At 39.6% G+C, this 14038-nt stretch overlaps 1 protein-coding gene across 2 annotated transcripts in view; it reads left to right on the top strand.

Moving 5' to 3' along the window:
• HOMER3 (homer scaffold protein 3) overlaps window positions 1-14038 on the top strand; it is a 190439-nt gene that overhangs the window by 104805 nt on the left and 71596 nt on the right. Inside the window, exon 2 of one of the 2 annotated variants that reach the window (XM_073660847.1) lies at window positions 6239-6419. The exons of the other annotated variant lie outside the window; for it this stretch is intronic. Coding sequence (XP_073516948.1) covers window positions 6400-6419 — 20 coding nt within the window. The 5' untranslated portion in view covers window positions 6239-6399. The remainder of the gene's footprint in view (window positions 1-6238; window positions 6420-14038) is intronic. 2 annotated transcript variants of the gene reach the window in all.

The raw sequence follows: 14038 nt of genomic DNA, 5'->3' as shown, positions 1-14038 counted from the left end.
TGCAGAAATGCTCAGGAAAAAATCCTGAGCATTTCTGCATCGTGTGCACATACCCTTAATGTGGTAAATGACTATTCTAGCTGCAAACGTCTTGTTTTTATTGCAATATCTACATAGGTGTATAGAGGCCCATTTCCAACAACCACCACTCCAGTGTTTTAATGGTACATTGTGTTTGCTAACTGTGTAAGAAGGCTAATGGATGTTTAGAAAACCCTAGAAAACCCTTGCATAAGTATCTTAGCCCAGCTGAAAACGGTTTGGCTGATTTGAGAAGCTATAAAATTGACCTTCCTTTGAGCTAGTTGAGAATCTGGAGCATTACATTTGTTTGTTCTATGAAACTCTCAAAATGGCCAGTAAAAGAGAACTTTCATGTGAAACTCGACAGTCTATTCTTGTTCTTAGAAATGAAGGCTATTCCATGCAAGAATTGCCAAGAAACTGAAGATTTCCCACAATGGTGTGTACTACTCCCTTCAGAGGAGAGCACAAATAGGCTCTAACCAGAGTAGAAAGAGAAGTGGGAGGCCCCGCTGCACAACTGAGCAACAAGAACATTAGAGTCTCTAGTTTGAGAAATTGACGCCTCACAGATCCTCAACTGGCAGCTTCATTAAATAGTACATGCAAAACGCCAGTGTCAACGTCTACAGTGAAGAGGCGACTCCGGGATGCTGGCCTTCAGGGCAAAGTGGCAAAGAAAAAGCCATATCTGAGACTGGCTAATAAAAGGAAAAGATTAATATGGGCAAAAGAACACAGACATTGGACAGAGGAAGATTGGAAAAAAGTTTTATGGACAGACGAATCAAAGTTTGAGGTGTTTAGATCACACAGAAGAACATTTGTGAGACGCAGAACAACTAAAAAGATGCTGGAAGAGTGCCTGACGCCATCTGTCAAGCATGGTGGAGGTAATGTGATGGTCTGGGGATGCTTTGGTGCTGGTAAAGTGGGAGATTTGTACAAGGTAAATGGGATTTTGAATAAGGAAGGCTATTACTCCATTTTGCAACGCCATGCCATACCCTGTGGACAGCGCTTGATTGGAGCCAATTTCATCCTACAACATGACAATGACCCAAAGCACACCTCCAAATTATGCATGAACTATTTAGGGAAGAAGCAGGCAGCTGGCATTCTAACTGCAATGGAGTGGCCAGCGCAGTCACCAGATCTCAACCCCATTGAGCTGTTGTGGGAGCAGCTTGACCGTATGGTACGCAAAAAGTGCCCATCAAGCCAATCCAACTTGTGGGAGGGGCTTCAGGAAGCATGGGGGAAATTTCTCAAGATTACCTCAGCAAATTAACAGCTAGAATGCCAAAGGTCTGCAATGCTGTAATTGCTGGAAAGGGAGCATTCTTTGACGAAAGCAAAGTTTGAAAGAGAAAATTATTCTTTGTAATAAAAATCATTATTTCTAACCTTGTCAATGTCTGGACTATATTTTCTAATCATTTTACAACTCATTTGATAAATGAAAGTATGAGTTTTCATGGAAAACACAAAATTGTCTGGGTGACCCCAAACTTTTGAACGGTATATATATATATAGTTGTGCTCAAAAGTTTACATACCCCGGCAGAATTTTTCCTTTCTTGACCTTGTTTCAGAGAATATGAATGATAACAAAAAAACGTTTTCTCCACTCATGGTTATTGGTTGGGTGAAGCCATTTATTGTCAAACTACAGTGTTTTCTCTTTTTAAATCTTAATGACAACCAAAAACATCCAAATGACCCTGATCAAAAGTTCACATACCCTGGTGATTTTGGCCTGATAACATGCACAGAATTTGACACAAATGGGTTTGAATGGCTGTTAAAGGTAACATCCTCACCTGTGACCTGTTTGCTTGTAATCAGTGTGAGTGCGTAAAAGCTGAGTGAGTTTAAGGGATCCAGACAGACTCTTGCATCTTTCATCCATCCACTGACGTTTCTGGATTGTGAGTAATGGGGAAAGCAAAAGAATTGTCAACGGATCTACGGGAAAAGGTAGCTAAACTGTATAACACAGGAAAGTGATATCAAAAATATCCAAGGAATTGATAATGCCAGTCAGCAGCGTTCAAACTGTGATTAACAAATGGAAAATCAGGGGCTCTGTAAAAACAAAACCATGGTCAGGTAGACCAACAAAAACAACTGCCAGGAAAATAGTTCAGGATGCAAAGAAAAACCCACAAATAACATCTGCTGAAATTCAGGACTCTCTGAAAACTAGCGGTGTGGCTGTTTCAAGATGCACAATAAGGAGGCACTTGAAGAAAAAATGGGCTGCATGGTCGAGTCGCCAGAAGAAAGCCATTACTGCGCAAATGCCACAAAGTATCTTGTCTATAATACGCCAAACAGCACAGAGACAAGCCTCAAAACTTCTGGAACAACGTAATTTGGAAATTTGGAGTGATGAGCCCAAAATTAAACTTTTTGGCCACGCCCATAAATGTTACATTTGGAGAGAGGTCAACAAGGCCTATGATGAAAGGAACACCATTCCTACAGTAATGCACGGAGGTGGATCGCTGATGTTTCGGGGATGTTTGAAGGCACAGGAAACTTGGTAGAAGTTGAAGAAAATATGAATGCAGCACGTTATCAGCAAATACTGGAAGCAAATTTGCACTCATCAGTCCGGAAGCTGCGAGTGGGACGTACTTGGACGTTCCAACATGACAACGATCCAAAACACAAGGTCAAGTCGACCTGTCATTGGCTACATCAGAACAAAGTGAAGGTTCTGGAGTGGCCATCTCAGTCTCCTGACCTCAATATCATTGAGCCACTCTGGGGAGATCTCAAGCGTGCAGTTCATGCTAGACAGCCCAGGAATTTACAGGAACTGGAGGCTTTTTGCCAAGAAGAATGGGCAGCTTTATCATCTGAGAAAGTAAAGAACCTCATCCACAACTACCACAAAAGACTTCAAGCTGTCATTGATGTTAGAGGGGGCAATAAACGGTATTAAGAACTGGGGTATGAGAACTTCTGATCAGGGTCATTTTGATGTTTTTTGGTTGCCAGTAAGATTTAAAAAAGAGAAAACACAGTAGTTTGACAATAAATGGCTTCACCCAACCAATAACCATGAGTGGAGAAAAGTTTTTTTGTTATCCTTCATATTCTCTGAAACAAGGCCAAGAAAGGAAAAATTCTGCCGGGGTATGTAAACTTTTGAGCACAACTGTACATATATATATAAATATATTTACCTAAAATACAAAGGAAATGTGTCATCTTTAACGTTAACCTTTTAGATATCATTTCATATTCAACTTGCTTAACTGTTCACAATAGCAGTAATTTTGACCAGGGTGCACAAACTTTTACATGCCTTTGTATAACTTACTTATTAACTTGTTATTAACTCTTTATGGGGATTAATGGTAAAAAACAGCAATTTTGCCATTTTTTTTACATTTACATTTTTACTTATATTCACCATGTAATACAAATATAGTGTTCGGTGTGATTATAGCGAGTTTATAGTTTTTGGAATTGGGGTTGTAATTTTTTTATGTTTTAATAACTTTTTAGAATGAACACACGTTTTGAAAAGAAAACAAAATTTGTGCAGAACATTGTGAGAGCCATACATTTTATTTTTTTGCTTACTTAGCTGTGTAAGGGCTTATTTGTTTATGGAACAAACTGTCATTTTCATTGCAAACATTTAGTTGTACATATGACTTTTATCTTCTTCATTTTTTGGGAGGCAAGAAGAACAAAAAAAATGTATACCTTTGTTTTATACTTAAAAAAGGAGTGAATTGTTTTATAGTTTACTACTTTTGCCCCCCAAAAAAATCACTTTTTAAGAAAAATCCCTTTTTTGTTGTGATATTGATTGTAAGAGACATAATTTTTTAAAGCACCACTGCAACATTTTTTTTATTGCAGAGCGGAAGTGATGCAACTAATCTAAGTTCCCTTCCCTAGTAATATACTCACCAGACACCGTCTTCTTCAGTTCTCGGCGCTGCTACGGTGGTCTTCTGCAGGTTGTGACTTGCCGGATCGCTTCAGTGTTTGCTGGGTTAACCGAAAGTCACTACTCAATGTAAGTCTATGAGAGCCAGAAAAAGAGAGTGTTACCGCTATCTCTGACTTCTGGACAGTCAGAGGTTGCAGTCACAAGATGGTGGAACGGGACCGAGGCCACGCTGGGAACAGCTGAAGACGGCAGCTCTTAAGTGTCATACTAGGGGCAGGGAACTTAGATTAGTTGCACCATTCCAGTGCTGAAATAAAAAAAAATTTAAAAAAAATGCTCGAGCGGTGCTTTAAATTTTCTGTTTATAGGACTGTGGGTAGTACATACAACTATTTGACTTTAATTCTTTTTTTTTGTGCGGCAGTATGTAAAAAAAATGTTGTCTCTCTTTTTTTTTTACACTTAAAAGAGACCTAGACATGCGAAAATATACTGCACAATACACTACTGATGGGCAGTCTATTAGACCTCATCTTTGTCTTTATTGTGTAAAAGTAGTAAACAAAAAAAGTATTATGTATTCATATAAATTTATTGCATACATTTGTCACACTTGACCTACAGAGTAAAGTTAATTTAGCATTTATATTACAATTGGGTAAAAACAAAACCCAAGCACAATAGCAGAATTATTTTTTTTGTTGCTGAATTTTTTTTCATCAAATGATAGAAAACGATAGACTACGGCCCCACTATCAGTATTTGGTCAGTATTTTACATCAGTATTTGTAAGCCAAAACCAGGAGTGGAACAATCAGAGGAAAAGTACAAGTGCTACTCACTAAATCATCAAAAAGTTAATTTATTTCAGTTCTTCAATGCAAAAAGTGAAGCTCATATAGAGTTATTACAGACAGAGTGATCTATTTCAAGTGTTTATTTCTGTTAATGTTGATGATTATGACTTACAGCCAATGAAAGCACAAAAGTCATTATCTCAGTAAATTAGAATGATTAACAAAAAAAACCTGCAAAGGCTTCCTAGGCGTTTAAAAAGGTCCCTTAGTCTGTTTCAGTAGGCTCCACAATCATGGGGAAGACTGCTGACTTGACAGATGTCCAGAAGGCAGTTATTGACACACTCCACAAGGAGGGTAAGCCACTAAAGGGCATTGCTAAAGAATCTGGCTGTTCACAGAGTGCTGTATCCAAGCATATTAATGGAAAGTTGAGTGGAAGGAAAAAGTGTGGTAGAAAGAGGTGCACAAGCATATACTGTATCCCTGATTCAGTTTCTCCCTTTCTATCTTATACCGCCTTCAGAGTAGCATAGGAGATTTGATAGGTTCACTGTGCTATGAAAGATATTTATTGCTTGTCCACAGGATAAGTGATAAATGTTTGATTTCTGGGTGTCCCACATCTTGAACTCCTAGGACCACAGTGAGTAGGTGTCTGAATTGAACAGGGGCCATGCATGTGCGGTGTCACTTCATGCAATGTTTATGGGACTGATACAGTTAAGTACAGCTGTCATTTTTTGTTGTCTGCCCAAAGACATTGAATGAAGTGGCAGGGCACATTCACCACCACTGCGACATCCAAACTGCTCCTCGACTCCGTTGCGCAGAGAGGAGGATGGTTCTCAGGACCTCTGTTCTAGATCTGTCAGAGGGAGTACTAGTGATCCATCATTTATCGCCTGCCCTGTAGATATATGTCCTCTGCGGCACAAAACTTTTCAGCGTATATTGTTCCAGAATCAGTGGAGCAGCAGTAATTGGAGGGACTACTCCGTTATATTTTAACAATCCAGTGAACGGTCCTCTTTAAGTTCTACAATAAAAAAAAATAACATTTGAATTGAAGGTTCCTATTTCCGGCAATGACAGTAGTGCTATTTTGTACCAATACCTAGTATTATTTCTAGTTTGCTGGTTTTGTATACGCTTTGTACTTTGAACACGTTGTTACAGCTTTGTCCGAGGAAATGATGCTCTCACTGCCACAACGCTGTCTCCCGCAATGTTTGTAGTTGTCAGAAAATGATTGTGGCTTTTAGGTTACATTGTGCTACATTGTAGAATAGGCAGAAGTGACCACTGTATGTTGGATTCTGATGTATGTGTATCGTTTTGTCACTAGAAGTAAAAGATTGATATTTTATCACATATTGACCTGACCAATATGCATGTGTATTGCTATGACTAGACCAGTGAAGCGTGAGTGACGTGATAAGTCTGGGTGCCAGCTTTCTTAGCATAGACAAATGACATGTGTTTCCTATCTCTTCAGGAAATGAATAATTTGGGCCCTGAGAAGGCCAGACATTGCCATTGTGGAGCCTAAGGAAAGAACTATTGTAACATATGCTGTGTTCTCGTCTATCAAGGAAACCGTGACTTCTCTCTTATTTTATTTTTTGTCGTTATACTTCCACAATCTTTACTTCGCAAATGTCTTCTACTACTAACAGGTATGGTTTTCTGTTCACTCCTAACCAAACCCTATATCTATACAGCAGTATTGCTCCATAGTTAATTCTTTCTACTAATTCCATTACTGTCAGAAATTAACTTTATCGATTATCCTGCAGCAATGTAGAAAAGAGAAATATGACTATACAACACTGTTGTGAAACTTGTACAGCTGACAGAGTGATGCATTGTCACATTAATCCCTTTCAGGCCTGGTGATTTTCCATATTTTTGTTTTTTCCTCCTTTTCTTCCAAGAGACATATCTTTTTCATTTTTGCATTGACATAGACATTTGAGGGTTTTGGGTTTTTTTGCTGGAAGAGTTGTATTTTTGAATGGAACCATTCATTTTACCATTCGATGTAGTGGAAAATGGAAAAAAAATTCCAAGTGCAGTAGAATTGCACAACAAAATGCAATTGTTTTTACGGTATTCATTGTTTAAAATGACTTGTGAACCTGATTGTCCTGGTCAGTACGATTACAGCAATACTAATTTTGTATAGTTTTTGTTTTTTTCATGTGGTGAAAATTTTTTGGGGAAGATCATAAAATAAACAATTTTCCCTGTGTAGCCATTTTCCAAGACCTGGATTGTTTTAGCTTTTTTTCTCTCTACACTGTTTACTGATTGGGTTAATTAATTTTAAAATTTGATAAACTTGACTTTTAGGGACACAGTGATACCACATATGTGTAGTTTATAAAAATATATATTTCTTTATTTTTTATGATGGGATTCAAATTTTTAATTTTTTTTATATATTTTAAAAACATTTTTTTATTATATTTGTTAGTACCCTTTGGGGACTTAAACCTGCGATCATTTGATCACTTGTACTATATGCTGCAATACCGTAGTATTGCATTATATAGTAAAAATCACAGTCAACGCCAACCATAGGAGCACCAACATGACAGACACGGTTGCCTTCGGCAGACCCCCTACCTGTCATGGCAACCCATCAGCACCCCACGATCGCAATCCGCATGTTTTAAATGCAGCTGTTAGAAATTGACAGCCACATTTAAGTGGTTAACAGCAGCTGGCAACCCCACCTCCCTTCCTCTATAGTTGTTAGAGGCAGATCTTGACTGTGTATCACAGTCATTATCTGCCGGAATTGATTTAAGCTCACTTTCTGAGCTTGTGTCAAGACTGGAACCTGACATATATGATGTAATAGTACATCATATGTCTGGAAGTGGTAAGGTTGATGTTCACACGTCCCACTTTTGATCTCAATTCACAAATATGGAGCTTTCTCTGATTACAATACTTGGCTCGACCACTGGGTCTCCTGACCTGTGCTAACTGCTTCATCAGCATACAGTATATGAGGCAGTTAGCTCAGGTCAGAAGACCCGCTGGTCGAGCCAGATATAGCAATCCTAGCACAATTCATGCTTGTGAAACGGGTTTGTGGCTTTCTGTAGTCTACTAGATAGCACTCTTAATGATATTCATTGCTTACAATTGCTGGGGTATTGTCAGATATTTAAAGGTATTCTCCATTGTTGGACTGCTGCAGCCAATCATCAGTTGTCGATTAGCTGCAGCCTTTACAATTCTGTAAGCGCATAATAAACATTGCTATTCCGCTCAGATGTAATTTTAGAGTCTGCCGTGTTGCATTTTTTGCCGCAATATTTTTGCCCCAATTTTGAAAAACAAAGCGGCAAAATTATTCTTTTTTTTGTCTTAATTGCTGGAAAAAAAAACATTTTACAGCTGCAACATGTGAACACAGCCTAAGTATAGAACCGTGGAGCAATTAATAACCTTTGGACTAACCGCTTTAAAAGGGAGCAGAATGATGAGCTATTGCAGCTCATATATTGTTGTTGCATAGAGACTCTGTGTCTGTGTCTTCCATGAATTCCATAGTTATTTGAATCTTTATAAAAAAGAGGCTGGTTTTATGGAATCATTGCATTATTCAGAACTACTGTATAGTAATCATCTGCTGTTGCCTTCTGCAGGCTGTCTGCTGTTGACAGATCGCATTATGGCCACGGATGCCACTGGGGAGACTGACCCATAAATATTGCATTCATGCAGTTATCATTTACTTGTTTTCTTCTTCATTCTTTCTTTGTGAAAATCTATGTATTATGCACAAATCATGACATAAACCGCCACATTGTAGCTTTAGTAAAACTTAAAGGATGACTGTACTTTCAGGTGACTTCAGAATAAGTTGTCCAGTACTTGAGAAATAACACTATATCTGGCCATCTGGCATTACATGACTTGTATCCTGTATTTTCACCAGCTTTCTCCTCTGATGGTTCTTTCTCTTAGGCTGGTTTCACATGTCCGTATATTTCCGGTACCGGAGATATTCGTGTCCAAGTGTATCACACATGTGGCAACCGTGTGCCGCATCAGGTGCACATGTTCCGGCGCCTGGGAATCAGTGGCACAGTTAGCGCTGTTCCTAAGCGCCGGGTGCTGAACGCTGCCCTCATCATGGTTCCCTGCCGGCGCTGCGATCAGCACCAGCAGGGACAATGATGAGGGTAGTAGTGTCTGCTCTTAGTGTCCCTGTGTAAAAATAAGATTAAAATAATAAAATCCTTTTACTCACCTGTTCGGAGATATCCTCTGACCGCTGATGCCAAGGAGTCGGGGAGAATGAGCCGCTCCAGCGGGCCCCGGAGCTGAGCTCAAGAATGGTGTCCTGTCACTCACTTAGCGCAGCTGTGGAGCCGCTCACTGGAGTGGCCCATTCTACCCGGCCCCTTTGCATCAGCGGTCAGAGGATAACAGCGGAGGACCTCTCTGAACAGGTGAGTATAAAGATTTTATTATTTTAATCTTATCTTCACACAGGGACACTGCGAGAGCAGACACTACTACCCTCATCATTGTCCCTGCTGGTGCTGATTGCAGCACCGGCAGAGAACCAAGATGAGGGTAGCATTCTGCACCCGGCGCTTGGGAACAGTGCTAACTGTACACTGATTCCCAGGCACCGGTATGTGTCACACTGATGACACACGGATGTCATCTGTGTGTGTTCAGCGTAGACACTTTTGCGGACCGTGCATCTGCAAAAAAAAAACACATGTCAGCGTGTGGAGCACACGGACACACGGTCCGTGTAAACACACTGAGAGGTGCATAGACCCATTCATTTGAATGAGTCTGCGTGTGTCAGTGTTTCCAGTATGTGTGGAAACTGTCACCACACATACTGGAAACACGGACATGTGAAAGCCCTTAAAGAGGTTGTATCAATCTTCTGTCTTCATGAACGCACCACCCTTCTGCCTCCCAACTTCCTGCTTGCCGTGGAGGATTGCACTCCTCAAGGTTAACAATTCAGATAAGAAGCATGGTTGTACGCTTGTCTGAACTGTGCGCTCACTCATAGGCAAGGACTAGGTGCTATGCGTTAGAGGCTACTTTAGAGCAGCAACCCTTAAATCATAGAACCTGCTTCTTGCCTAAGAAACTCTCCACCTCTAATAGACTACAGAGGTGGCTGGTAACCTAGGTAACACAATAGAATAGAAAAAACTTTTTAATTAGAGGTAAATTGCAAAGTTACTTGACTTTAGAAGCACCTTACAATTTTACCAATTTAATTAAAAAGAGACAACCCCTTTAATTTGCAAATGACTCTGAACTGGTGGAAGGAGACTAGCTGCTATAGTCTCTCTCAACATTACAGCATATAGAGAGGGATTTCTGCTCTTAGTTCCTTAGTTTAGAGAGAGGTATTAGCAGCAAGGAGGAAGATTTACGACAGTTCTTAGCAGTGCAGATGTAATTCCAACTCTGGAGTGAGATAAAAGACTGGTTCTAAAGCTCAGAACCATCTTTTATGTGCCTGTTTTCTTACTCATCTTCCTTCTAAACTCTCTCTAGAGTGTAATCTAGGCTGGGAAACCTGACATCTCATTGCTGGTGGTCTGTCCTCTCCTGAGCAAGACAGGGTTGAGCTGTTTATTCAAAATGGAAAGGGGAGTTCAGGGGGTAGGGGAAGAAGTGGGTCATAGACTGTGTTCACATAATGCGTTTGCGATGCGTTTTTTGCTGATTTTCTGGAAACACAGTAAAACTTTGGCAATTTTACCACGTCTTTGGAAAATTGTGGGAAAAAATGCAGCGGGAAAGCATTGTGTCAAAAAGGGCATACATGGAGAAAGAATCACATTTCTCTGATAAGATATATTGCAAAGTTTCTAATACTGTATTTGCTTGTTTTATTGATTTCCGCAAAGTTTGCTGGAAGTATAGTTGCCATTTACGTGAGTACATTTTTCTTCAACATGCTTGTAATATCTATTATTGTGTCAGCCGGGACTGCAGAGGAAGTCTGTTCCCTGTTTCTTTTTATTCACTGCCAGCTGTCATAGATAACCATATGAAACGATGCAAATTACAGACTTTCCAAGGCTGAAATGTAGCAAGCAATTCAGAATTTCAGATATCTTTCTTTTTTTTTTGCTGGAATATGTAGTTTTTCACTTTACAGCTAGAGAAAGCAATATCTCTGGCTGACCCAGGCTTGATTAACTGGAAGTATGTGCATTTCATTTGGAAATTCCCCAAGACCCAATTAAGAAAAGCTTTGGTTTGGGTCAGATTAATCAGCTGTCACTTCATCTGGGTCACACAGTGCAGATGTAAAGATGTTCATGCTTGCACCCCCACCCTCTGGGGAAATAAACAGGCGATTAATTGGAAAGTGAATAATTAGTAAAACAAAATAATTCTGTAATGGAATGAAATTCACTCTAATCCTCCTAGGCTTAAAATGACTTCTGATGCATTTTACTTGTTAAAATATTTTCTGTTTTATCAGACTTTAGAGGTGATGTCACTACTTTGCTATAGTAGTATTAACTTATCACAATATTTGGAACTAAGATTTGTAGTTTTAACATAGTAACATAGTTTGTAAAGCCGAATAAAGACTTGCGTCCATCAAGTTCGACCTGTTAGTTCTGCAATTGCTAAAGTTGATCCAGAGGAGGGCAAAAACCCCAAATGATTTAGCCAATCTTCACCTGAGGAAAAATTCCCTCCCGACTCTGAAACCAGCAGTCAGAATAAATCCCTGTATCAACCTACTATTTTATTTTATTTTTAAGTATATGCTGAAATCTGCCTCGTATCTAGAAATGCATCCAGTCCCCGCTTGAACTGGTTTAGTGAATCCGACATTACCGTCTCCTCACTCAGTGAATTCCATATTCTCACTGCTCTTACCGTAAAGAACCCCTTCCTATGCTGGTGCTGAAACCTTTTCTCTTCCAGTCTTAGTGAATGCCCTCTTGTTACCGTAATATCCCTCCTTTTGAACAAATCCCAGGCAAGATCTCTATACTGTCCCCTAACATATTTGTACACATTTATTATGTCCCCCCTCAACCTTCTCTTTTCCAGCCTGAATAGTCCTAGTTTTGCCAACCTCTCTGGGTATTGGAGTCCCTCCATTCCCTTTATTAATTTTGTTGCCCTCCTTTGTACCTTTTCAAGCTCATTTATATCCTTTCTATATATTGGGGCCCATAACTGAGCACAGTATTCCAAGTGTGGTCTGACCAGTGCTTTGTACAGTGGAAGAACAATGTTCTCATCCTTTGCAGCTATACCTCTTCTGATACATCCCATTACCCTGTTTGCCCTTACAGCAGCGGCCTGACTTTGGGCATTCCAATTTAGTTTGCTATCAATCAAGATGCCCAAGTCCTTCTCCATCTCTGAATTCCCCAATGATTTCCCATTCAGTGAGTACTGGTGACTTCCATTTTTCCTTCCCATATGTATGACCTTACATTTCTCCTCGTTAAACCTCATTTGCCATTTAATGCTCCACCTACCCAGCTTATCCAAATCCCTCTGTAGGTCTGCACTGTCCTCTTTTGTATTAATTGTTTTACATAACTTTGTGTCATCTGCAAATATTGATATTTTACTATTTATCCCGTTGACTATGTCGTTAATAAAGATATTAAATAACATTGGGCCTAGTACAGACCCCTGTGGTACCCCACTAGTGACGCTTACCCAATCTGAGTATATTCCATTTATAACCACCCTCTGCCTTCTATCCTTTAGCCAGTTTGCTACCCACTTGCAAACATTTTCCCCCAGCCCCATCATTCTCATTTTGTATACCAACCTATTATGTGGCACGCTATCGAACGCTTTTGAGAAGTCGAGATACACGACATCCACTGGTTCCCCCTGATCTAATCGAGAGCTAACCTCCTCGTAGAAGTCAATCAGGTTTGTTTGGCAGGAGCGATTCCTCATGAATCCATGTTGGTTCGGGATTAAAAGATTATTAGCATCAAGATGCTCCGTAATTGCCTCTTTAATGAAGCTTTCAAAAATTTTGCCCACAACGGACGTCAGACTCACCGGCCGATAGTTTCCGGCGTCACTTTTCGCTCCCTTTTTGAATATTGGCACTACATTCGCCTGTCGCCAATCAAGTGGCACAGACCCAGTCTCAACAGAGTCCTTAAATATAAGATATAACGGTCTGTCTATCACATTACTTAGTTCCCTTAGTACCCGTGGGTGTATGCCATCAGGTCCTGGTGATTTCTTTATTTTAATGTTACTGAGGCGTTTCTGTACCCCAGCTTGGGTTAGATTTGTCATACTTCGTGGAGGATTAAGTTTGTCACTTCTCATTTCTCCTGTTAGTTCGATTTCCTTTGTGAAAGTTGTCGAAAAAAAATTATTTAATAGATTAACTTTATCCTCATCTTTCTATATGATTTTGCCTTCCTCACTTTTTATCGGTCCAATATTATCCGATTTAATCCTTTTACTATTTATATACGTAAAGAACAGTTTGGGATTTGATCTACTTTCCCTAGCAATATGTCTCTCTGTTTCCTCCTTCGCTATTTTTATTTGTTTTTTACAGGTTCTCGTTTTTTCCTTGTAACACATTAGTGCTTCCTTACTGTTTTCCTGTTTTAATCTCTTGAATGCCTCTTTTTTGCTATTTAACGCCCCTTTTACGTTCTTGTTCAACCATATTGGTTTCCTCTTATTTCTGGCCCTTTTATTCCCATACGGTATATATCTCTCGCACTGAGTATTCAGAATTCTTTTGAAGGTTTCCCATTTACTATTCGTATTCCTTTAATTAAGAACTTTGTCCCAGTCAATAAGTTGAAGGCTTTCTTTCAGCTGATCAAACTTCGCCCTCCTAAAGTTTAATGTTTTTGTTGTTCCCTTATTGATAACCCTACTGAAGGGCATTTTGAAGTCGATAATATTATGGTCGCTATTACCTAGGTGCCCCCCTATCTGTACCTCAGTTATTCTATCAGGCCTATTAGTCAATATTAAGTCCAACACGGCCTTCCCTCTCGTTGGTTCCTGCACTAGTTGGGAGAGATAATTATCCTTAATATTTGTCAAGAACCTTTTTCCTTTCTGAGATCTACAGGTTTATTTGTCCTAATAGCAGATTCTCATTCTCCTCTGTTATATTTGGTGGCTTATAGCAGACCCCCAGTAATATTTTATTATTATTTTTAGTTCCCTCTATCTCTACCCACATGGACTCGACCCCCTCTTCTCCCTCTCCTATATCTTCCCTTAGTCTGGGTTTTAGACATGACTTTACATATAA

This window comes from Phyllobates terribilis, unplaced genomic scaffold (assembly GCF_046119375.1).
Source record: "Phyllobates terribilis strain yellow unplaced genomic scaffold, ASM4611937v1 Scaffold_1__5_contigs__length_1240528914, whole genome shotgun sequence".
NCBI lineage: Eukaryota > Metazoa > Chordata > Amphibia > Anura > Dendrobatidae > Phyllobates > Phyllobates terribilis.
This window is presented reverse-complemented; position numbering and strand designations above follow the sequence as displayed.